The following is a 26,268-nucleotide window of genomic DNA, read 5'->3' on the forward strand; positions in this document are numbered from 1 at the left end:
GGGCTCGATGGACCTTGGTCTGACCCAGCCTGGCACCTCTTATGTTCTTATGTACAGGATGCTGGGCTCGATGGACCTTGGTCTGACCCAGCCTGGCACTTCTTATGTTCTTATGTACAGGATGCTGGGCTCGATGGACCTTGCTCTGACCCAGCCTGGCACTTCTTATGTTCTTATGTACAGGATGCAGGGCTTGATGGACCTTGCTCTGACCCAGCCTGGCACTTCTTATGTTCTTATGTACAGGATGCTGGGCTCGATGGACCTCGGTCTGACCCAGCCTGGCACTTCTTATGTTCTTATGTAAGGATGCTGGGCTCGATGGACCTTGGTCTGACCCAGCCTGGCACTTCTTGTGTTCTTATGTACAGGATGCTGGGCTCGATGGACCTCGGTCTGACCCAGCCTGGCACTTCTTATGTTCTTATGTACAGGATGCAGGGCTCGATGGACCTTGGTCTGACCCAGCCTGGCACCTCTTATGTTCTTATGTACAGGATGCTGGGCTCGATGGACCTTGGTCTGACCCAGCCTGGCACTTCTTATGTTCTTATGTACAGGATGCTGGGCTCGATGGACCTTGGTCTGACCCAGCCTGGCACCTCTTATGTTCTTATGTACAGGATGCTGGGCTCGATGGACCTTGGTCTGACCCAGCCTGGCACTTCTTATGTTCTTATGTACAGGATGCTGGGCTCGATGGACCTTGGTCTGACCCAGCCTGGCACTTCTTATGTTCTTATGTACAGGATGCTGGGCTCGATGGACCTTGGTCTGACCCAGCCTGGCACTTCTTATGTTCTTATGTACAGGATGCAGGGCTCGATGGACCTCGGTCTGACCAAGCCTGGCACTTCTTATGTTCTTATGTTCAGGATGCTGGGCTCGATGGACCTTGGTATGACCCAGCACAGCACTTCCTATGTTCTTAATCTGAGTGGTTTGCTTAGAAGAATATAATATGATATGAGCAGGCTGGATGGAGACATGAATGATGCTGTACCAGGACCCTAGTGTGGCACGCAGGGCTGGTGCAAGCATATTTGGCTTCCTAGGGAAACCTTCAGTCACGGACTCCCCTCTTCCCCAACTTACCTATCGGCCACAGTGGCTCCAGCCCTTATTTGATGGTATTGGCTGTGGTACTGCACCGCTCTAGAGATCACATTGGCAGGATTTTGCTGCCCCCAAACGTTTGGCCCTCTAGGCCAAGATTTTACCTACTGAAAGCACCAGCAAGAGGGAAAGAGCAGAGAGGCACCAGGAAGAGGCAGATAAGAGTTGGAAAATTTGTGACTCCATCTTCTGTGCTCAAATCAAATTTCAAATGTCCTTTGAAAGAACTGACGCAGAGTAAAATCTTATTACCAAAATCTTTCTTTTTTGATTCAGGCTTGCAAGTTGTGTTGTACATTGATAAGGAGGAATACAATCCATTCCTTGTGACATCAACTGGAGCAAAAATCCTTATCCATGATCAAAACGAATATCCATTCATAGAAGATATAGGAACAGAGATCCAGCCAGCAACAGAAACCAGTATCGGGATGCAGTTGGTAAGAGATACTTATGTACATGTGCTAGTGAGACAGTAACAGTGTTAGCAGCCACCAGGGGAAAATGGTTAGTGATGGTTTACCTCCAGGGTAGCACTGAGAGTGATGGGTTCTTGCAGGTGAAGAATTGATAGTAATGATGGAACTCACCAGAAAAGAATTGGTAATGCTCCCTTGTTAGTTCCATCATCAGTGATGGTGATAATATCAATCCTCCCAAGGAGACAGTAACAAAGTTGTATAAATATCAAGTACTCTAAAACTGGGTCACTAGGACTTACGCACAGGTAGTTACAATGTAAATGGTGTAGGACGGGGACAGCAGGACGTCTGCACAGGTAGTTACAATGTAAATGGTGTAGGACGGGGACAGAAGGACGTCCGCACAAGAAGTTACAATGTAAATGGTGTAGGTAGGGGACAGCAGGACGTCCGCACAGGTAGTTACAATGTAAATGGTGTAAGACGGGGACAGCAGGACGTCCGCACAAGAAGTTACAATGTAAATGGTGTAGGTAGGGGACAGCAGGACGTCTGCACAGGTAGTTACAATGTAAATGGTGTAGGACGGGGACAGAAGGACGTCCGCACAGGTAGTTACAATGTAAATGGTGTAGGTAGGGGACAGCAGGACATCCGCACAGGTAGTTACAATGTAAATGGTGTAGGACGGGGACAGCAGGACGTCTGCACAGGTAGTTACAATGTAAATGGTGTAGGACGGGGACAGCAGGACGTCCGCACAGGTAGTTACAATGTAAATGGTGTAGGACGGGGACAGAAGGACGTCCGCACAGGTAGTTACAATGTAAATGGTGTAGGTAGGGGACAGCAGGACGTCCGCACAGGTAGTTACAATGTAAATGGTGTAGGACGGGGACAGCAGGACGTCTGCACAGGTAGTTACAATGTAAATGGTGTAGGACGGGGACAGCAGGACGTCCGCACAGGTAGTTACAATGTAAATGGTGTAGGTAGGGGACAGCAGGACGTCCGCACAAGAAGTTACAATGTAAATGGTGTAGGTAGGGGACAGCAGGACGTCCGCACAAGAAGTTACAATGGAAATGGTGTAAGACGGGGACAGCAGGACGTCCGCACAGGTAGTTACAATGGAAATGGTGTAAGACGGGGACAGCAGGACGTCCGCACAGGTAGTTACAATGTAAATGGTGTAGGTAGGGGACAGCAGGACGTCCGCACAGGTAGTTACAATGTAAATGGTATCCAACAGATGCACAGCTTGTAGGTACAGCATTATTGTATGTGCACTGCTGCTGCTTAGTGTTCAGATGATAATCAGCACAGTAGCATCCTGGATTTACTTCATTTCATAAGGGAGGAAGAGCTATGTAAGAGGAGGATTCCCTACCTGATATTTCCTCAGCAATTAGATAAAGCCAAGCACAAACTATTTTGTTTGCCTGCCAAAAGAGAGACTCTCTTTTTTTTTTTTATTTGGACCCATCAGATTCCTTCTATTTCTTTTTTTTTTTTCTTCCAACTCAGCGGGAACCAGAGCTGGGATTGCCACCATTATCTTCAATTCACAACTCGCTGGGGGACTTTTTTTTTTTTTTTTAACTATTTTATATTCCCCACTACAATGTGCAAAGTCTGTTCCTTAGTGATGGACATGGGCCTGTCTGAACCCCAAATCCAGCCACCAAGGACCCCCTTAAACAATGCCCCTCACCCTGCCTTGGTGGTAATCTTAGCCCCAGCTCACCCTGGAACTGGACGACCCAGCTTGGTGATGGAACTGAGGACCGGGCCAGATCAGGGGCAATCAACAGTGTACAGATATAGTTTGTGCAAGGTGTCTGTGGTTTGAATGCTGTGATCCTATACTTTTAGAAAAGTAGGATATAAATCTATAAATGAATAATCATGAGCAGGGGATGCCTCTTTGCATGACAGAAGCCAGAGTGTGATTTAGCCTGATAGAAAGCACAGCGTTTCAGGTCCCTTCATGTGTTTTAATATTTTATGATTGTTTAAAAATAAAATACCTTCCATTAGCTAAAAAGATTTTCTTAGTTCTCCTCCTATTCCTTTTCCTGCTAGCAGGGATCCTCCTCTCTCTCTCTCTCTCGCTCTCTCTCTCTGTTCCCCTTTTCCTGCCACCAGGGATCCTCCTCTCGCTCTCGCTCTCTCTCTCTGTTCCCCTTTTCCTGCCACCAGGGATCCTCCTCTCTCTCTCTCTCACTGTTACCCTTTTCCTGCCACCAGGGATCCTCGCTCTGTTCCCCTTTTCCTTTCCTTGCTAGCAGGGATCCTCCTCTCTCTCTCTCTCTCTCTCTCTCTCTCTCTGTCCCCCTTTTCCTTTCCTTGCTAGCAGGGATCCTCTTCTCTCTCTCGCTCTGTTCCCCTTTTCTTTTCCTTGCTAGCAGGGATCCTCTTCCTTCTCTCTCTCTCTCTCTCGCTCTTTTCCCCTTTTCCTTTCCTGCTAGCAGGGATTCTCCTCTCACTCTGTTCCCCTTTTCCTTTCCTTGCTAGCAGGGATCCTCGCTCTGTTCCCCTTTTCTTTTCCTTGCTAGCAGGGATCCTCTTCTCTCTCTCTCTCTCTCTCTCTCTCTCTCTCTCTGTTCCCCTTTTCTTTTCCTTGCTAGCAGGGATCCTCCTCTCACTCTGTTCCCCTTTTCCTTTCCTTGCTAGCAGGGATCTTCTTCTCTCTCTCTCTCACTCTGTTCCCCTTTCCTGCCACCAGGGATCCTCGCTCTGTTCCCCTTTTCCTTTCCTTGCTAGCAGGGATCCTCTTCTCTGTGTTGGTCCTGGAGAAAGCCTGAGGCTTAGTTGGATGTGAAATCTCCTAAAGGAGCAGCAGTTCACCTGCTTTTGAAACCTTGCAGGTCTCTGCTCTGGAAAGCTCACGTGTACAAGTTTTATGGGAAATTGTCAAGCTGCCGCATTGCTCAAAGTCCTTGTATGCTTTTTGCTCGTGGTGTTCACATGAGGACGTTCAGTTCAGGTAGAAAGTAGGCAGGTCACATGCAGCTGCATTCTGTGTTTGTAGAAGGTGCAGAGATTTGCAGCTGTGATGCTTGCCCAGGGACTCCTCCCCCTGTATTGGGCCAGGACATGCAGAGATTCATCCACCTTGATGGAGGAGCATTTTCGATTGGTAAAATGGTTTATCCACATAGTGCACACACACAAGATACAGCTTTGCTGATAGCTGTGTGAAAAGGTTGCCCTAGAGATTTGTGGGTCTTCTGTGGTTAGTTTTTGAAAATCCCAAGCACCGCATCCCTGGGAATTAAGGTAAGGAACTGCGCTTCTCCATATTTCTCTGTTGGCGCGCGTGTCCTCAGTGCAGTCAAACTACTGTTGGGGTGCAGCTTTCATGCAGGCCCCTGTTTCTCCTGCATTATTGGCTTCCTGTCATTTATTGAGCTAAATTATGTTTATAGTTTCTTGTATCTATTTATTGTTTCACTGATTTTACGCTGCCTTCCAGCTTTTTCCACCCTCCTTGCGAATTGTATTTCTTTCTGTTAATTGTTAATGGATCTGTTAATTTGTATTTACTGTGTTATGTTGGGCAGCCGAGGCTGCCTTATAATGCTCTGTTGTATGTAAGGGCTCCGCCCAATAGTTTCTGTTTTTTGTGAACCGATACGATGTGCGAACGGATATCGGTATGGAAGAGACTTTAAATTAAACTTTAAAATTAAATAAATTGAAACTATGTACCCTCGTATTTAATGCCCGGAGGGCCTAGGCTTATTTGAGAAATCATCAGCTGGCTTCTGCCTTTTCAAGGTACCTGGGACCCTCTTCCTGTGCTGCTTTGCTCTCCCACACAAGGAAATGTCCCGTTTGCTTTATTGTTTTAATATTTTGACTGCACCTTCAGATTTTTGAATATTTAAATCAATGGGCCTTCTGTAGGCTGCACTGGAATTTACTTATCTTCCACCTTTCAGGCACTTCAAAGCGGATTGCATTCAGGTACCCCCTGAGGCAGTGCAGGGTGAAGTGACCTGCCCAAGCTCACACAGAGCCTCACTGGGATATGCTGATAAATCTCTGCTCTTCCAGACGTCAGAGGAGGTCTGGCATTATTTCTACCCTCACCAACCATCAGGGATATTGTTTAGTCCCCATGTGATTATTAAGAACATAAGAACCTGCCATACTGGGTCAGCCCAAGGGTCCATCAAGCCCAGCATCCTGTTTCCAACAGTGGCCAATCCAGCCCATAAGAACCTGGCAAGTACCCAAACACTAAGTCTATTCCATGTTACCATTGCTAATGGCAGTGGCTATTCTCTAAGTGAACTTAATTAATAGCAGGTAATGGACTTCTCCTGCAAGAACTTATCCAATCCTTTTTTAAACACAGCTACACTAACTGCACTAACCACATCCTCTGGCAACAAATTCCAGAGTTTAATTGTGCGTTGAGTAAAAAAGCACTTTCTCCGATTAGTTTTAAATGTGCCCCATGCTAACTTCATGGAGTGCCCCCCCCCCCCCTGTCTTTCTATTATCTGAAAGAGTAAATAACCGATTCACATCTACCCGTTCTAGACCTCTCATGATTTTAAACACCTCTATCATATCCCCCCTCAGCCGTCTCTTCTCCAAGCTGAACAGCCTTAACCTCTTTAGTCTTTCCTCATAGGGGAGCTGTTCCATCCCCTTTATCATTTTGGTCACCCTTCTCTGTACCTTCTCCATCGCAATTATATCTTTTTTGAGATGCGGCGACCAGAATTGTACACAGTATTCAAGGTGCGGTCTCACCATGGAGCGATACAGAGGCATTATGACATTTTCCGTTCTATTTATTGCTGCTGTTTATCTTAAAAACAGGTTTGAATTTGCAGTTCGTGCCTTGTATTTCTTTTATCATTATTTATAAAATGTATAAATTGCTATATAAATCTTGCCTTTGTAACATTGCTTTGAGCTCCTGGATGAAAACTTGCTGCCTCAGGGTGTGCAATTTTCAAAGCTGCTTTATCCCTGGAAATGCTTTGATTATTGCCCTTCTGTGCTGTATTTTCACACCAGTTGTCTATGCTTCCTACTTTCTGACTTACCCATCATGCTGACAGTTTCCTGTTGTATTCCAGACAGAATCCAGTAAGCTGAGCGCACCTTACAGCAACTGCACTATGGATGGGAGTGATGTACCCGTGACAAACCTCTTTAATAAAAGCTACACTCTTAACGTAAATACACATCTCTTCTGCTCTTTCAGTCTCCCTTGACTGCAGAACCCCAGTTTGTGTATTTATTTCCAGCACTTGCCAGGCAGATTGCTCAAACTCCTGGCAGTCTCCTAAACCTGATAATGGAGCAAGAGAGAAATGAAGGTCACTGGCAAATGTGTGTATGGGGGTGGGGGGAACAGGGTCTTGGTTCTGAAATAGCAGTGGGTGCTGCAGGGCAGGAGAGAGGAGCACTGGCAGAGCAGGGTATGGGGGTCTCATTTGAATAAGGGGAGCTGCAGGGCAGGAGAGAGGAGCACTGGCAGAGCAGGGTATGGGGGTCTCATTTGAATAAAGGGAGCTGCATGGCAGGAGAGAGGAGCACTGGCAGAGCAGGGTATGGGGGTCTCATTGGAATAAGGGGAGCTGCAGGGCAGGAGTGAGGAGCACTGGCAGAGCAGGGTATGGGGGTCTCATTTGAACAAGGGGAGCTGCAGGGCAGGAGAGAGGAGCACTGGCAGAGCAGGGTATGGGGGTCTCATTACGGGAATAGGGGGTGTGCAGGGCAGGAGTGAGGAGCACTGGCAGAGCAGGGTATGGGGGTCTCATTACGGGAACAGGGGGTGTGCATGGCAGGAGTGAGGAGCACTGGCAGAGCAGGGTATGGGGGTCTCATTGGAATAAGGGGAGCTGCATGGCAGGAGTGAGAAGCACTGGCAGAGCAGGGTATGGGGGTCTCATTGGAATAAGGGGAGCTGCATGGCAGGAGAGAGGAGCACTGGCAGAGCAGGGTATGGGGGTCTCATTACGGGAATAGGGGGTGTGCGGGGCAGGAGTGAGGAGCACTGGCAGAGCAGGGTATGGGGGTCTCATTACGGGAATAGGGGGTGTGCGGGGCAGGAGTGAGGAGCACTGGCAGAGCAGGGTATGGGGGTCTCATTACGGGAATAGGGGGTGTGCGGGCCAGGAGTGAGGAGCACTGGCAGAGCAGGGTATGGGGGTCTCATTACGGGAATAGGGGGTGGGCGGGGCAGGAGGGAGGAGCACTGGCAGAGCAGGGTATGGGGGTCTCATTACGGGAATAGGGGGTGTGCGGGCCAGGAGTGAGGAGCACTGGCAGAGCAGGGTATGGGGGTCTCATTACGGGAATAGGGGGTGTGCGGGGCAGGAGTGAGGAGCACTGGCAGAGCAGGGTATGGGGTCTCATTACGGGAATAGGGGGTGTGCGGGGCAGGAGTGAGGAGCACTGGCAGAGCAGGGTATGGGGGTCTCATTACGGGAATAGGGGGTGTGCAGGGCAGGAGTGAGGAGCATTGGCAGAGCAGGGTATGGGGGTCTCATTATGGGAATAGGGGGTGGGCAGGAGTGAGGAGCACTGGCAGAGCAGGGTATGGGGGTCTCATTACGGGAATAGGGGGTGTGCAGGGCAGGAGTGAAGTGCATTGGCAGAGCTCTGGCGGGGGGGGGTGGGGTCTCAGTCTTAGAATAATAGGACAGGAGATTGAGGAAAGGGTTGAATGCTGGAGGCTGGTGGGAGTAGGATGAGGATAGCAGAACACTTGCATGTGGCTGGAGGTGTTTTCTGAAGAGGGAGATATAAACTGCTGCCCTTTTTATGCCGGGGTTTATTCTTTGGTGATCTGTGATGAGAGAACTGGCACGGGTAGGGCAGGAACGGAGAGAAGATCATCTCTTCGCCTCACAGCTTTCCTTCCCTTCCCTTCCAGATTTGTCTGCACTCTTGTTTCCAGAAGGAAATGGTGGCTACGTGTGGTTGTGGTCACTATGATCAGCCCCTGCCAGAGGGGGCGCAGTACTGCAGCCAAGCAACACATCCTAGCTGGGGTAAGGCCCAGAATCTGAAATGAGAGTCACTTTGGGCTGGTGAGAAGCAAACTTTAAGCAGGATTTCCTGAATATGCTGAGCTAAAGGTTTCCTGCCACACCTCCAAAATATCAGGGGACAGAGCCCCCTTCCCATGTGAAAATCACAGGCCCGGCCCCACCTGCACCTCCCAAAGCCTCCAGGAGCAATGGAAGCTTTCTTGCTGTTCTGGGGGGATGGAAATGGGGAGATTTCAGACCTTTATTTATTGATGACTTGCAATTTGTTTTAATTCTTTTGGAGGGATTGGGCACTGTGCCCTGATAATTTTTAAATTATTTTGAGGCGAAAGCAGTGCAGCTGGCCTGGCTGCCAGTCAAGTTTGAACTTATTTGGTTTCACTTCAGACCTGCGCTGATCGAGCCGGTACCACCCTGGAAATTCCCCACTCGGGTATCGAGAGGAATATTCAGTCCCTCGACTTATCTGGCTTCAGTCCCAAATTTGAATACGGGCCTCTGTCTGCTAGATTGATCAACCGTATCTGCTCTTGCTTTGCAGTTTATTGCTACTACAAGCTCCATGAAAAGTTCAATCAGGAACAATTAGGATGTGAGGACGTCTGCAGAGAATCGTGCAGGTGAGCAAGGAGCTTTCTCCGGCTAAGTTAAGGATTACAAAATCCATCTGTGCTCAAGAGATCCGATTTATCCGAGTAAGTTTTAAGCCAGATAAATAGGGGGTAACTTACTCAGGTAGCTCAGATATTCAGTTATCCAAGGAGGTTATCCAGTTAGCTGGGAGCTCAGTATTGACCTCAGGGTTGTTTAAGCTTAAGAATTTATAGAACATAAGAAGTGCCATACTGGGTTAGAGCAAAGGCCCGTTAAGCCCAGCATCCCGTCTACGACAGCCGTCTTTCTGCATGCCGTGTTGCCCTCCATAGAACATCAGTACGCATGGTGCGTTGGTTCCACGCGTGCGCTGTGGTGCACGTACATACGCGCAGAGTACAGGTAAAGCTGGGCGCACGGGCTGTGCATGCGCCTCGCCATGTCCTGCCTAGGCGCCCAAAATCTGTGTGCATAACATTTTAAGAACGAGCCAACAGAACACACAGTTACAGTTACCATCGCCGATAGCTCCGGCAGCCAAGAAACATAAGCAACTTTCTCTCTGCGCTGCTGTCATATTAATGTTTCACAGTCTGACCTGGATTCCAACTTATGTCAGCGCTGTGAGGAAGCCCAGGGACAATTGGCCTCCTCGGACTTTGCTAAGCCCGGCTCCTCCCATTCAGAGGATGGGTCAGCCACAGCCTTAACTGGAAGTACCCCTGGGACTGGGTCATCCATGGGAGAGGGAAATTCAGCAGCACCTACCCCAGTACCTCCTGGGCTAGGCATGGACCCGGCCGCCTTCTCTTGGGTGGAATTCTTTCAAGGCCTTCGTACAGGCACAGTCTGCTACCTCACTTGCCACTTGGACAGAACCTCAGCCAGTAATCCCTCCCTCGAGGCATGCCTCTCCTCACCATGGTATCCCTGGCAGGGACCCAGAAGACATAGACGAAGAGGAGGATACAGATTCCTTGGAAGATGGAGAAATTCCCCTTGGTTTAGAACCATATCGGACCATGTTACGGTTTTTCCATGGAGACGAATTGCTGGCCCTGGTTTCTCAGATTCTGAAGATGTTGGGAGTTCCTGGGGTGGACTCTGAAGAATCCCATTCTGATTTCCCTACAGAAAGCCTCTTGTTACTTCCCAGTACTGGAAGCCATCCAGGAGTTGAATGACCTGGAATGGGATGCCCTGGAAGCAAGTTTTAAAGGGGAACGAGCATTAGAGCTCTATACCCACTGAATCCGGCAGTGAGAGCGTGTTTGTGTTTCCCTAACATGGATGCACTGGTCTGTGCCGTCTCTAACTGAACAACTATCCCAGTGGAGGGAGGAGCAGCCTTAAAGGATGCACCTGATAGGCAGATGGAGGCCATCCTTAAACAGGCCTTTGACGCATAGCAATGACCTTACAGATTGCTTCTTGTTGTGCCCTGGGAGCTCATTCATGCCTGCTCCTCTCTCACGAGGTGGATGACTCAGGGTGGTGAACTCCAGAGCGGTTATGGAACCTGCCGCTGCCTTTTTAGCTGACACGGGTTTGGATCTAGTCCTTGCTTTGGCCAGAGGAGTGGCCTCATTGGTGGCGGCCAGAAGACAGCTGTGGCTGTGGAATTAGTCAGCAGACGCAACCCCCAAGCCAATCTTTCACAGATACCCTTTAAAGGATCACTCCTCTTCGGAAGTGAATTGGAAAAGCTGGCTAGTAAATGGGGTAAATCTCCCATTTCCAACATTATGGAACAAACTACCAGAACCTCTCAGAACAGATCCCTCACCACAGAACTTCAAGAAATCACTAAAAACGTGGCTTTTCAAAAAAGCATACCCAGCCGACATCGAACACCTCAACGACTGCATCTTTCCTACCTCATAACCTTACCCAAGCTCACCATCCAAATGAAACTACACCGCCAATAGCCTAGTTTTTCTCTACACTGCTTTGATTATAAATGATACACCAATGGAACTCGTTTTGTCTAGCCCTATTTTGTTACTATCTATGAACATTAATATACCACTTTGTTTTTTATGCATGTATATACAATAATCAAGTAACAGATTAATGCCTATTTAACAGTATATTACAATACATCTTGTAAACCGATGTGATACCCTGAGTGAATGTCGGTATACAAAAACAAATAAATAAATACATTTCCCAGCTACCAAAAGATAATAGAAAGAAGTTACAGTGCCCCTTGCCTATGAGGGATCAATCCAGGGGCTCCTAATGCTTTCAACCCTACAGAAACAACATTTCAGAGGTCTCAGCCTTTCATAGTCAAACGCCCAAGAGAGGGATAGACTCTGATTCAGGTTCGTCCCGAACCCCTGCAATGAAATTTTGCTGACTTACCCTCGGAACGAGGAGATAGGAGGTCGATAGGAGGGACACTTCGGACAAATGGGTACTGGAGGTCATAGGAGAAGGATATGCGCTGGAATTTCACAGCACTCCTCAGAACATATTCATGATGTTTTCTTGCCACTCCCAGCACAAGAAGCAGGTAGTGGAGACTACCCTGTTAAGGTTCCTCAGGATGAGGGCTATAATCCCAGTACCTGCACCCCAGGAAAATACAGGGTGGTGCTCCATCTATTTCATTGTACGCAAGAAGGAAGGTTCCTTTCGCCCCATCTGGACCTCAGGAGCGTCAACCGACATCTACAAATGAATCATTTCTGCAAGGAAACCCTATGCTGCATGATAATGGCCATACAGTTGGGAAAGTTCTTAACCTCCCTGAACCTATCTGAAGCCTACTTACGTATTCCAATCCATCAAGAACACCAACATTTCCTACATTTTGCAGAACTGAGTTGCCATTATCAGTTCCAGGGTACTACCTTTTGGCCTAGCCATCGCCCCCAGAACATTTTCCAAGATTATGATGGTCGTAGCGGCAGCATTGAGAAAAGAGAGAATCCTGTGTACCCATACTTGGATGACTGGTTTATCCTGGGCCAAGTCTGTAGATGAGTGTCAGGGTGATTGATCGGGTGACCTTCCTGCTTCAGGAACTCAGTTGGGTCGAAAACCTCAACAAAAGAATTCTCAAGCCCTCCTAGTCCTTGGAATATTTGGGAGTCTGGTTCAACCCCAGGCAGGGCAAAGTCTTCCTTCTGACCATGCAGATAAGGAAATTGATGTCCCAAGAGTGTCAGTTGATGAGCACGATATGCCTGATGTGGAGCTATCTCCAAGTTCTCAGTTTGATAGCGGCAACCCTGGAGGTAGTGCCGTGGGTGAGGGCACACATGCGACCACTTCAATGCTCACTAATGTCACATTGGAACCCGCAGTCTCAAGATTATTCGATTTGCCTCCACCTACCAATGGGAGTATGCTCTCGGCTCCAGTGGTGGCTGCAGGAAGCTCATCTGAGCAAGGGTGTACCCCTGTCCTCTCCGAACTGACTGACCCTCACAACTGACACGAGCCTCCAGGGCTGGGGAGCTCACTGTCAGGACCTGATAGTCCAGGGACGTTGGACCGAGGAAGAGGCCCTCTGGAATTTCAACCACCTGGAAGCCCAGGCAGTTAGTTTATCTACAAGTCAGCCACAGACTCCAGAGTCAAGTGATCCGTGTAATGTCAGACAACACAACGACAGTAGCCTACATATGAACATGCCATACTGGGTCAGACCAAGGGTCCATCAAGCCCAGCATCCTGTTTCCAACAGTGGCCAATCCAGGCCATAAGAACCTGGCAAGTGGCTATTTTCTAACTTCATGGAGTGCCCCCTAGTCTTTCTATTATCTGAAAGAGTAAATAACTGATTCACATCTACCCGTTCTAGACCTCTCATGATTTTAAACACCTCTATCATATCCCCCCTCAGTCGTCTCTTCTCCAAGCTGAACAGCCCTAACCTCTTTAGTCTTTCCTCATAGGGGAGCTGTTCCATTCCCCTTATTTTGGTCGCCCTTCTCTGTACCTTCTCCATTGCAGTTATATCTTTTTTGAGATGCGGCGACCAGAATTGTACACCGTATTCAAGGTGCGGTCTCACCATGGAGTAATATAGAGGCATTATGACATTTTCTGTTTTATTCACCATTCCCTTTCTAATAATTCCCAACATTCTGTTTGCTTTTTTGACTGCCGCAGCACACTGAGCCGACGATTTCAATGTGTTATCCACTATGACACCTAGATCTCTTTCTTGGGTGGTAGCACCTAATATGGAACCTAACATTATGTAACTATAGCATGGGTTATTTTTCCCTATATGCATCACCTTGCACTTATCCATATTAAATTTCATCTGCCATTTTGATGCCCAATTTTCCAGTCTCACAAGGACTTCCTGCAATTTATCACAATCTGCTTGTGATTTAACTACTCTGAACAATTTTGTATCATCTGCAAATTTGATTATCTCACTCGTATTTCTTTCCAGATCATTTATAAATATATTGAAAAGTAAGGGTCCCAATACAGATCCCTGAGGCACTCCACTGCCCACTCCCCTCCACTGAGAAAATTGACCATTTAATCCTATTCTCTGTTTCCTGTCTTTTAGCCAGTTTGTAATCCATGAAAGGACATCACCACCTATCCCATGACTTTTTACTTTTCCTAGAAGCCTCTCATGAGGAACTTTGTCAAATGCCTTCTGAAAATCCAAATACGCTACATCTACCGGTTCACCTTTATCCACATGTTTATTAACCCCTTCAAAAAAGTGAAGCAGATTTGTGAGGCAAGACTTCCCTTGGGTAAAGCCATGCTGACTTTGTTCCATTAAACCATGTCTTTCTATATGTTCTGTGATTTTGATGTTTAGAACACTTTCCACTATTTTTCCTGGCACTGAAGTCAGGCAAACCGGTCTGTAGTTTCCGGGATCGCCCCTGGAGCCCTTTTTAAATATTGGGGTTACATTTGCTATCCTCCAGTCTTCAGGTACAATGGATGATTTTAATGATAAGTTACACATTTTTACTAATAGGTCTGAAATTTCATTTTTTAGTTCCTTCAGAACTCTGGGGTGTATACCATCCGGTCCTGGTGATTTACTACTCTTCAGTTTGTCAATCAGGTCTACCACATCTTCTAGGTTCACCATGATTTGATTCAGTCCATCAGAATCGTTACCCATGAAAACCTTCTCCATTACGGGTACCTCCCCAACATCCTCTTCAGTAAACACCGAAGCAAAGAAATCATTTAATCTTTCCGCGATGGCCTTATCTTCTCTAAGTGCCCCTTTAACCCCATCAGGGTGGAACCAAGAGCCAGCAAGTGTCACAGGAGATAAATCTCTTTATGGAATGGGCAGAAATACATCTACAAATGATCTCAGCCTCCCACCTCGCAGGAAAAGACAATGTCAGAACAGACTTTCTAAGCAGGGAGAATCTGGATCCAAGAGAGAGGGCATTGTCAGCCAAAGTCTTTCAGTTGATGATAGATCCTTGGGGTCTCCCGTCCATCGACCTGGCCACATCTCACAGTGCGAAGGGTCCCCCGATTCTTCAGTCGCAGAAGAGATCAGTGGTCCCTGGGGATCAATGCTGTCGTTCAGACCTGGCCGGAAGAAGAATTGCTATACGCCATCCCTCTGTGGCCCCTGCTGGGCAGGGTCATTTGCAGATTCAAGCACCACATGGGATTAGTCCTACTAGTAGCTCCAGATTGGCTCAGGCATCCATGGTAGACTCCTGGTGGAGAAACCCCTCCCACCACACAGGGACTTGATTCTGTCCTACGGTCTGGACCTGGCGAGGGCTCGCCTGATGAAGCGAGGATATTCTGCAGCAGTAATTGCCACCTTACTCTGTGAGCAAAAGATCTCTACATCCCTAGTCTGTGTGGGTCTGGAGAGTATTTGAGGCCTGATGCAAGGAACATGGTGTTCCCCCTTGGGCAGTCAAAATCCCACTAATTTTGGAATTTTTGTAGGGCGGCTTGAATAAAGGTTTGACTCTTAACTCCTTGAAGGTTCAGACAGCAGCTCTCTCCTGTTTCGGGGCGAGGTGAATGCAACCCACCTGTTGGCTGATCTGGACATAGCCCGTTTTCTGAAAGGGGTGAAGCACCTCTGACCAGCTCACTAGTGGCCGGTTCCTTTATAGAATCTTAATCTAGTATTGGAATTTTTGACAGGGCCTTCCTTTCGGCTGCTGTGCAGTCTTTCCTTGCTTTTATTAACCTTAAACGGTGTTCCTGGTGGCCGTATGCCCAGCACGTTGCATCTCTGAACTACAGGCATTGTGGCGTCAGGCACCATTGCTCTCGATGACTCTAGGAGCGTTACAGCTTCGTACCGTTCCATCCTTCTTGCCCAGGGTAGTCTCGGAGCTTCATTTGAATCAGTCCATTTAATTGACATCCCTAGATAAGGACAAGGAGAATACCGCCTCAGTCATTTGAATGTCAGTAGGCTTTTGGTATGGTATCTGGAAGTTTCAGAACCAGTCCAAAAGATGGGACCGCCTGTTTGTCCTTCATGGTGGAAGGAAGTGGGGTGAACAAGCTTCGTGGGCTACCATAGCTCACTGGATTAAGGAGGAGATCATGGGAGCCTGTGTGGAGGCAGGAAATCCATTACCTTCTCAGGTTAAAGCTCATTCCACCAGGGCTCAGGCAGTCTCATGGGCTGAAGCTTAGACTGCTGTCTCCCATCGATATCTGCCAAACGGTGATGTGGTCCTTGCACACCTTCTGCTGGTTCTGTCACCTGGATGTTCAGACCCGGGAGGACTCAGCCTTTGCAAGGGTGGTGTTACCCAGATCACGGGCAGTCTCCTGCCCCGATCGGGAGTAGCTTTTGTACATCCCATTGGTCTGAGTCCATCTGACTAAACGTTAGGAAATGGAGAAATTACTTACCTGATAATTTCTTTTTCTTTAGTATAGACAGATGGACTCAGCATCCCGCCCCCAGCTGCCCAAGAACGGTGCCAAGGATTCGCCCGTGGAGTGGATATCGATTCCAAGAGATTACGGGTAAGCCGTCATCCAGTCCCCAGATCAGGGCATCTATAATCTTACTGGGGTTCAGGGTTTATGATTGGTTGAATACAGTTATCTGTTTTTTAATCACATTTTAAATCAAGGTTTTTCGATAGTATGTCCACAGTGGCTTTTGAAGAGAATACTGAGGGGCTGAGGTCACTGCAGGGGTGAGTCTAAGGTGACATCAGCTTTGAAACCTGACTCTGTTTCCATCTGCTGGCAGGGGAGCATAACCCACTGGTCCTGAGTCCATCTGTCTACACTAAAGAAAGCAAATTTATCAGGTAAGTAATTTCTCCAATCTAGCTAGCCATAAGGATCCCAAGGTTTTCTAAGCTGAAAAAATGCATGAAATGTTTATCTGAAACACAGAAACTCTGAGGTCCGTATTCAGAAGTATATATCCAGATAACTCAGAAGTTACACAGCTAAATGAATATTTGGGCAATAAATTCTAGATAGATAACTTTTTATCCAGCTAACATTTGGCTGGATAGGTCAGGGCATAACTGGGAGGAGCCGAGTTAGCTGGATAAGTCTGGTCATCCCTTAGACCTGTCCTAAAGTTAGCCGGATAAACTTTAGGATAGCCAGATAGATTCAGCGGCACAGCTGACTCGCTGAATATATAGGCTGCTAGCCAGATGAGCTATCCAGCTAACTTGCCACGTGCCCAGTGGTTGAATAAGGACTTCTCTGAATGTTCAACTTTCTATCTTAATCTATAAATGTATTTCTTTTCAGCTTTAAGGAGTGGACTCTAAGCAGCAGCTTAGCACATTGGCCAGCTTTGATGGCAGAGGTAACTTTCACTTCTTTGATCCTACGCTTAAAAATCTTACATTGACCTGGTCCTTTGGATATTGCAGTGGTGTGAAAAAGGTTCAGTCCTTACTGAAAGCCCCAGGTTTCCTGTGGCAAGATTTTGCAAGTTGTGTGGCAGATTTGTTCAAAATTCTGCAGCAATTATGTGGACGCAAATCTGACTACGCAAAATAAGTCAATTTTTTTAAATTGAAAATTATTCATATTGGGACAGATTTTCAAAGCCCTATGCGTGCCGGGCCTATATTCAAAAGGCCCGGTGGTGCATGTAAAGCCCCGGGATGCGCGTAAGTCCTGGGGCTTGAAAAAAGGGGCGGGGAAGGACCAGAGCCTCCAGGCACAGTGGCCGGCGCGCGCATCCTACGCCTGCCCAGAGGCAGGCGCAACCTATAAAATAAAGGTTAGGGGGGTTTAGGTAGGGCTGGGGGGGGGGGTGGAGGGACCATGCTCGCGTGCATGTTATAATATCAGGTGTAGATTGTGTGCACCGGGTATGCCCGCGCGTAGGTATTAAAATCCATGTAGATGAGGCTGTCGGCCATTACCCTTGATGCAGAAAATCACTGGCGCCCAACACACTTTTTAATCTGGCAAATTTAACTCCAGCCCCAGAGGGCTCAGGAGAAATTAATTAAAAAAATACTGTCCTCTGTGGTTCCTCCTGCTTAGTATCATTGCAAAACTTAAATCTACTGCTTGCGGTGCTGAAAAATAAAGAGATCGATATTCAAAAACCATTTAGACGGATAACTGAAAAGTCATCCATCTAAAAGTCTAGCCGGCGATACTCAAAGCCGTATGCAGCTAACTTCTAGCCGCATAAGTCAGGGGCATTCAAGGGGCGGGCGGGAGGCATTTCCAGGTGGAGCAGAGTTAGCTGAATAAGTTGAGCAGCTGTCTCCGAATATTGGGGTTAGCTGTAGGGCTGTCCTACAGTTGGCCAGATATTCTTATCTGGCCAACTCTAACTCTGCCGAGGATTTGAGGATATTAAGCGGTGAGGCTGCGCCACTGAATATCCCTGATAAGTTAGCTGGATAGCTGCTCCACAGCTGAATATTGGCCCCTAAATGTATATTGGTTTGATTAAAAAAAAAAATTATTCTGGCCGCACAATTTAGACACCCATGGCAAGGGGAGCTTATCTATGGGCTCTTTAGCAACCTCAGCAAAATAACAAAGTGGGGTAAAATGGACGCTGGTATTGAGTGCCCGTTGCAATTGTGGGCACTGATGCATTTGAGCACAAGGATGCACAAAATGTCCCTATTGTGTCCTTTTTAACACAGCCCCTCATTTAAATATTGCATGGGCCACCCAGGGGATGCACATTAGGGAAACAGGTGCTCAATAGGAACCTGTGTTTTTGGTGCGTATCTTATTGTATCAGCCCCAATGTGGGCAAAATGTCCAGCATTGCAGACCCACGCAAACCCACATTCTGATAAATAAAATGCTTTTTTTTTTTTTTTATCTGTGGCTTTGAAAATTGTCTTCAGTTCTTGACAACTGGCGCCCGGGAGAGGCTGGCATTCTGCGGCCGTCTGCTAGTTAAGAAAATGGACGCTGAATTTATCAGCTTGTTTTCCTAACTGGCGCACAGCCACGCTGGTTACCTGAGCATCCATTTCCTGACTGCCGGCACTTTTTTTTTTAATATTTCATTTCTCCTACTTAATATCGCCACAATATTAAGTAGGAGGATGTACAGAAAAGCCGTATTTTCTGCTTTTCTTTGCAACTTTAGGGAGTGCTCAGAAATGTGTGTATTGAATGCACATTTTTTTTTTTAAATTTTGGATGAGTAACTAATAGCATTTGCATGTGATGAGCACTATTGGTTTCGCCGCACGTTGGACGCGCATTGTGGAGGCGCTAATCCCCTTATTACATAAGGGAATGTGGATGCACCTACACAACCCGCGTCCAGCTGCGGGTTAAACAGTGCACTCGGTCCCTTTGTGTTCCTGGAGCACGAGTGAGCTGAGGAATTCTGCCAGCATGCAGGGACTATAGCAAACTTCTTCATTGTGTTTTCCCAACAGGAGGAGTATTGGTGTTGTAGGGCTGCCTTTTTATCGGTAGGGTTGTTGCTTGTGGAGTCCTGTGAGTTAGTGCTGCAGTGGTATGGAAAGTTAGTTACTTATATCCTGAGTGTTTTCCTCTTCTATGCAGGATTTTGTATTTCAGAGCTCGTAGTAAAAGCCCATCCAAGGGTGGGGAAATACTGTTGTGTAGGAAGTGCATAATTGAGATGTGTAGTAGTAGAATCCTACCCTCATCCCATTATCCCTCACTCCCCTCTTTTACTTCCCCTCCCCATCTGATCAACCCATTCACCCTGATTCCCCCTCACTCATCCAGGTTTATTCCACCCTCCCAAACTCCTCATTCACTGGTTCACTTCCCCCATCCCCAGTTCACTCTTTTACCCCAATCACTCTCCTCCTTTAACTTCCTCCCCCCGACCCGATCTCTACCCTCACCAAGGTGTCCCCCCACAAATCTCCAGTTCATTCTGTGTCCCCGTCCCCCCCCCCACCCTGTGTTCCTCCTGCCTCCCCCCACCCCGCATCCTCTTACTCCCTGACCTTGTATCGTCTCTGATGCCTCCTCTCTCCCCTGCTGGGGCCCGAGGGTCCTGCTGTGAATCACAGGGGTGTAAATGCGCCATTCAGGCCCTGAGGAGGGAGGGTGCCCTGCAGGCCTTCTCCTGTTTGGCCGATAGCAGCAGCTGCTGAGAGAGGGAGTCTGGGGAGCGGGCAGGGTAGATTACGCTGACCTCTGCCACCAATGGTCCTCGTCCCAAGGGAGGCTCAAGTTCCACGTGGAGAGAGGGAGAGGGGCGGGGCTGGAGAGTAAGGGGCGGGGCTTAATTGCATGCCAGCAACTTTCCTCTTTATTACCGTTAATGGGTCTTATAGTTAATTGTTTTTCTTAAGCCGTACACCGATGTGACATTTGTTTTATGAATGTCGGTATAGAAAACCAATAAATAAATATTGTTTTGTTACTGTTATTTAGCTGATGTCAGAATTTGAATATTGTTTGGTACGGTGAGGTATGAGGGAAATATCCTGCTCTGCCCCCATTGTTGGGAGGTTCTGTGGACACAGAGTTTGTGTTTAGAGAACTGGAGGTTCAGGATTTATGTTCAAGAATGAACCTCACTTTTAAGCCAATCACGCTCTCTCTAATTCACTGCTAGTGCTTGCGTTGTATCAAGCGGCTTCTTTCCGAAGCTTGCACGGTCTAATACAGCCCGGCAACAGACCAAGAAGAGCTTGGAAGTTCCTTTAACCAGGCCAGCCGTGCCTAAACTCTTAGGACTCTCTCTGCCTCTTTAGGCCACATTTTCTTAATCTCTGATTACATCTCTTGGTATTTGATGATCTTCTCTCTCCATACACTGCAGAATAGTCACTTAGTACTGACGTTTCTATTAGTAATGCTGTATTTCTGGTTTTCTAGCAAGACTTTTATTGCTTGACCTGGAAATGAATAATTATACTCTGATTAGCAGGAAATGTTTATTAGAAAGACTGACTGTAAATGGAAAGGAATGAACTTCGTTTAGGGCTTGACCACCGCCCTCAAACTAAAAAGATGTTCTGCTGCCCCCGGCCCTCCATACATGAAGCCTATAGTATTTATTTGCATTTATTAATCGCCTGCTACCCAAGTTCCAGGCGATCTACAATTTAAAACATAGATAATAAAACCTTGAACACAATAAAAACAAGAACTAGAATTGCCCATCATGATGCAGCAGTACGAGATGGAAGATTGATTTACAAGGTACATTTACTGAAAACTGTTTGAAGTGATGCAAAAAGGAATAATCTTAGAGCAATCCTCGCCAGTAAAACAAATCCTTGTAATAAATCAGTAAATGCAGCGAGCACAGGGTTCATGGGCTGGGGACTTTCCTGTTGGCCTTTGCTACGGGTTCGTGCCCTCAGTGCCTGTAGAAATCTGCCCAGCTAGCGAACCTGCACCACAAGCCTCCTGATGAGCTGCGTGTGCTCTCTCTCTCTTACAGGAGTGGATGCTTCGTGTTTTGTCCTGGGAGATGGGCAGCAAGATCACCAAAAACCTCACCAAGTACGTTTTATTTTCTTCTCCACAACTAAAAAAGGCTTTTTCGCTGCAGGCATAGGATCCCGTCAGCGTATACTGCACTGCACAGCACAGTCGCTGGCCCATGGCAGTGCTGCTTTTATTAAATTATTCATCCCGTCACTGGCATTTGGCTGGGTAACGCTCACGTCTCGGGCTGTAGGGCTGATTCTGGGCGGACTTCGCTCAGCCAAATAATTTTTCCACTTACATTTGCAGTGCCGCAGCGACTGAATATGGATCTGTCAGGGTTTTATGGTGAATGTTCGTTAATTAAAGCAGAATACTTCTCGTTACATAAGGAACTGGATCAGTGCACGCAGCCCAAAAATGGTTCCTTTCATTTCTCAAACTTCTGTTTTGTTGGGGACTTTTTCAATTTTATTTCTTGTGTGGGATTTTATTGTTTTAGCAAATTAGTGCAAACTAAACATCAAAAGAAGAAAAAAGCAAACTTGAGAGATTTTTATGACTTTTTATTTTCAAACTGACATGAAGGACGATGTCTGTGACCTCTGACCTTCTTACCCACCACTCAGCGGCTCTCCTTTCTCCTTTCCCTAACCCCATTCCCTTTTTATGCTCTATCTCTCCCTTTCAGCGGGCTGAGGGGGTGCTGAGTGAGCGCTGCCTGTGTGGGTCCTGTTTAAATTGCCCCTGGATTCAGGAGGCTGAGTGAGCGCTGAGTGAGCGCTGCCTGTGTGGGTCCTGTTTAAAGTGCCCCTGGATTCAGGAGGCTGAGTGAGCGCTGCCTGTGTGGGTCCCGTTTAAATTGCCCCTGCATTCAGGAGGGTGGGGGCTGAGTGAGCGCTGCCTGTGTGGGTCCTGTTTAAATTGCCCCTGGATTCAGGAGGGTGGGGGGTGCTGAGTGAGCACTGCCTGTGTGGGTCCTGTTTAAATTGCCCCTGGATTCAGGAGGGTGGGGGGGGGCTGAGTGAGCGCTGCCTGTGTGGGTCCTGTTTAAATTGCCCCTGGATTCAGGAGGTTGGGGGGTGCTGAGTGAGCGCTGCCTGTGTGGGTCCCGTTTAAATTGCCCCTGGATTCAGGAGGGTGGGGGGGGCTGAGTGAGCGCTGCCTGTGTGGGTCCTGTTTAAATTGCCCCTGGATTCAGGAGGCTGAGTGAGCGCTGAGTGAGCGCTGCCTGTGTGGGTCCCGTTTAAATTGCCCCTGCATTCAGGAGGGTGGGGGCTGAGTGAGCGCTGCCTGTGTGGGTCCTGTTTAAATTGCCCCTGGATTCAGGAGGGTGGGGGCTGAGTGAGCGCTGCCTGTGTGGGTCCCGTTTAAATTGCCCCTGCATTCAGGAGGGTGGGGGCTGAGTGAGCGCTGCCTGTGTGGGTCCTGTTTAAATTGCCCCTGCATTCAGGAGGCTGGGGGGTGCTGAGTGAGCGCTGCCTGTGTGGGTCCTGTTTAAATTGCCCCTGGATTCAGGAGGCTGAGGGGGTGCTGAGTGAGCGCTGCCTGTGTGGGTCCCGTTTAAATTGCCCCTGGATTCAGGAGGCTGAGTGAGCGCTGAGTGAGCGCTGCCTGTGTGGGTCCTGTTTAAAGTGCCCCTGGATTCAGGAGGCTGAGTGAGCGCTGCCTGTGTGGGTCCCGTTTAAATTGCCCCTGGATTCAGGAGGCTGAGTGAGCGCTGAGTGAGCGCTGCCTGTGTGGGTCCTGTTTAAATTGCCCCTGGATTCAGGAGGCTGAGTGAGCGCTGCCTGTGTGGGTCCCGTTTAAATTGCCCCTGGATTCAGGAGGGTGGGGGCTGAGTGAGCGCTGCCTGTGTGGGTCCCGTTTAAATTGCCCCTGGATTCAGGAGGGTGGGGGCTGAGTGAGCGCTGCCTGTGTGGGTCCCGTTTAAATTGCCCCTGGATTCAGGAGGCTGAGTGAGCGCTGCCAGTGTGGGTCCCGTTTAAATTGCCCCTGGATTCAGGAGGGTGGGGGGGTTATGTGAGCGCTGCCTGTGTGGGTCCTGTTTAAATTGCCCCTGGATTCAGGAGGCTGAGTGAGCGCTGCCTGTGTGGGTCCCGTTTAAATTGCCCCTGGATTCAGGAGGATGGGGGGTGCTGAGTGAGCGCTGCCTGTGTGGGTCCCGTTTAAATTGCCCCTGGATTCAGGAGGATGGGGGGTGCTGAGTGAGCGCTGCCTGTGTGGGTCCCGTTTAAATTGCCCCTGGATTCAGGAGGGTGGGGGCTGAGTGAGCGCTGCCTGTGTGGGTCCCGTTTAAATTGCCCCTGGATTCAGGAGGGTGGGGGGTGCTGAGTGAGCGCTGCATGTGTGGGTCCCGTTTAAATTGCCCCTGCATTCAGGAGGGTGGGGGGTGCTGAGTGAGCGCTGCCTGTGTGGATCCCGTTTAAATTGCCCCTGGATTCAGGAGGATGGGGGGTGCTGAGTGAGCGCTGCCTGTGTGGGTCCCGTTTAAATTGCCCCTGGATTCAGGAGGGTGGGGGGTGCTGAGTGAGCGCTGCCTGTGTGGGTCCCGTTTAAATTGCCCCTGGATTCAGGAGGCTGAGTGAGCGCTGCCTGTGTGGGTCCCGTTTAAATTGCCCCTGGATTCAGGAGGCTGAGTGAGCGCTGCCTGTGTGGGTCCTGTTTAAATTGCCCCTGGATTCAGGAGGGTGGGGGCTGAGTGAGCGCTGCCTGTGTGGGTCCTGTTTAAATTGCCCCTGGATTCAGGAGGATGGGGGGTGCTGAGTGAGCGCTGCCTCTGTGGGTCCCGTTTAAATTGCCCCTGGATTCAGGAGGGTGGGGGGTGCTGAGGGGGTGCTGAGTGAGCGCTGCCTGTGTGGGTCCCGTTTAAATTGCCCCTGGATTCAGGAGGATGGGGGGTGCTGAGTGAGCGCTGCCTGTGTGGGTCCTGTTTAAATTGCCCCTGGATTCAGGAGGATGGGGGCTGCTGAGTGAGCGCTGCCTGTGTGGATCCTGTTTAAATTGCCCCTGGATTCAGGAGGGTGGGGGGTGCTGAGTGAGCGCTACCTGTGTGGGTCCTGTTTAAATTGCCCCTGGATTCAGGAGGGTGGGGGCTGAGTGAGCGCTGCCTGTGTGGGTCCCGTTTAAATTGCCCCTGGATTCAGGAGGGTGGGGGGTGCTGAGTGAGCGCTGCCTGTGTGGGTCCCGTTTAAATTGCCCCTGGATTCAGGAGGATGGGGGGTGCTGAGTGAGCGCTGCCTGTGTGGGTCCTGTTTAAATTGCCCCTGGATTCAGGAGGGTGGGGGCTGAGTGAGCGCTGCCTGTGTGGGTCCTGTTTAAATTGCCCCTGGATTCAGGAGGGTGGGGGGTGCTGAGTGAGCGCTGCCTGTGTGGGTCCTGTTTAAATTGCGCCTGGATTCAGGAGGGTGGGGGGGTGCTGAGTGAGCGCTGCCTGTGTGGGTCCCGTTTAAATTGCCCCTGGATTCAGGAGGATGGGGGGTGCTGAGTGAGCGCTGCCTGTGTGGGTCCTGTTTAAATTGCCCCTGGATTCAGGAGGCTGAGGGGTGCTGAGTGAGCGCTGCCTGTGTGGGTCCTGTTTAAATTGCCCCTGGATTCAGGAGGATGGGGGGTGCTGAGTGAGCGCTGCCTGTGTGGGTCCTGTTTAAATTGCCCCTGGATTCAGGAGGGTGGGGGGTGCTGAGTGAGCGCTGCCTGTGTGGGTCCCGTTTAAATTGCCCCTGGATTCAGGAGGATGGGGGGTGCTGAGTGAGCGCTGCCTGTGTGGATCCTGTTTAAATTGCCCCTGGATTCAGGAGGGTGGGGGCTGAGTGAGTGCTGCCTGTGTGGATCCTGTTTAAATTGCCCCTGGATTCAGGAGGGTGGGTGCTGAGTGAGCGCTGCCTGTGTGGGTCCCGTTTAAATTGCCCCTGGATTCAGGAGGGTGGGGGGTGCTGAGGGGGTGCTGCCTGTGTGGGTCCTGTTTAAATTGCCCCTGGATTCAGGAGGGTGGGGGGTGCTGAGGGGGTGCTGCCTGTGTGGGTCCTGTTTAAATTGCCCCTGGATTCAGGAGGGTGGGGGCTGAGTGAGCGCTGCCTGTGTGGGTCCTGTTTAAATTGCCCCTGGATTCAGGAGGGTGGGGGGTGCTGAGGGGGTGCTGCCTGTGTGGGTCCCGTTTAAAATGGATTCAGGAGCATTAATCCTGGCAAGCAGGGAACAGAGCAGCGTAGGAACCGGCGAGCTGGCAGGGGTCAGACGAGCAGGCTCGTCCATGGATCAGCCGCTTGTCAGGCTGCTGAACGCATGTTGCATGCTGGGGCCTGATGCCAGCTTCCTGGCTTTGATATTTTTATCCACCTTCAGACTCCTTCATGGTTCATTTAGGGCATAATTTTCAAACCTGTGTGGGCAGGTGCAAAATGAACACATGTAGTTCTGAAAGTCCATGTGCTGTGCCTGCCCTGGGAATGCGCGTAGTCCTACCCTCATACAAGGAGCCCCTTTCCTGTCCAAGTAGCTATTTATAGATGCAAATGCTTTTGAAAATTGCCTTCTTAAGATTTAATGATGCATAATTAATTTGGAATTGTTCAGTAAACAAATGTAATAAGTGACCCTTTATTTTTCAGGAATGATTTAGTAAACGTAGTGGTGTATTACAAGGACCTGAACATGCGGGCTCTGAGTGAGAACCCATCAAACAATGTAAGCTTCCTTCAGTCTTGTAATTTACTCTCACTGTGTAGAGAATTCAGTGCTACTGAGGCAAGGGCAGGGAATCAGAAACAAGCGGTTACAGGGCATTGGGGAACTCCTCTAGTGTTACAGGATAGGGGGGAGAGGGGAGAGAGCTCAGGAGGTTACAGGGCATTGGGGAACTCCTCTAGTGTTACAGGATAGAGGGGAGAGAGCTCAGGAGGTTACAGGGCATTGGGGAACTCCTCTAGTGTTACAGGATAGGGAGGAGAGGGGAGAGAGCTCAGGAGGTTACAGGGACACAGGGGAGCTCCTCTAGTGTTACAGGATAGGGGGGAGAGGGGAGAGAGCTCAGGAGGTTACAGGGACACAGGGGAGCTCCTCTAGTGTTACAGGATAGGGGGGAGAGAGCTCAGGAGGTTACAGGGCATTGGGGAGCTCCTCTAGTGTTACAGGATAGGGAGGAGAGGGGAGCAGAGCTCAAGAGGTTACAGGGCATTGGGGAACTCCTCTAGTGTTACAGTATAGGGGGGAGAGCGCTCAGGAGGTTACAGGGACACAGGGGAACTTCTCTAATGTTACAGTATAGGGGGGGGGGGAGAGGG

At 49.0% G+C, this 26,268-nt stretch overlaps 1 protein-coding gene across 4 annotated transcripts in view; it reads left to right on the forward strand.

The window, feature by feature from the left end:
* SCNN1G (sodium channel epithelial 1 gamma subunit) overlaps nucleotides 1-26,268 on the forward strand; it is a 48,848-nt gene that overhangs the window by 16,830 nt on the left and 5,750 nt on the right. For all 4 annotated transcript variants that reach the window (XM_029576999.1, XM_029577000.1, XM_029576998.1 and 1 more), the window contains 7 exons: nucleotides 1,393-1,556; nucleotides 6,641-6,739; nucleotides 8,446-8,563; nucleotides 9,105-9,183; nucleotides 16,880-16,937; nucleotides 21,003-21,064; nucleotides 25,597-25,672. In XM_029576999.1, the coding sequence (XP_029432859.1) occupies nucleotides 1,393-1,556; nucleotides 6,641-6,739; nucleotides 8,446-8,563; nucleotides 9,105-9,183; nucleotides 16,880-16,937; nucleotides 21,003-21,064; nucleotides 25,597-25,672 (656 nt within the window). The remainder of the gene's footprint in view (nucleotides 1-1,392; nucleotides 1,557-6,640; nucleotides 6,740-8,445; nucleotides 8,564-9,104; nucleotides 9,184-16,879; nucleotides 16,938-21,002; nucleotides 21,065-25,596; nucleotides 25,673-26,268) is intronic.

Source organism: Rhinatrema bivittatum, chromosome 14, assembly GCF_901001135.1.
Source record: "Rhinatrema bivittatum chromosome 14, aRhiBiv1.1, whole genome shotgun sequence".
NCBI lineage: Eukaryota > Metazoa > Chordata > Amphibia > Gymnophiona > Rhinatrematidae > Rhinatrema > Rhinatrema bivittatum.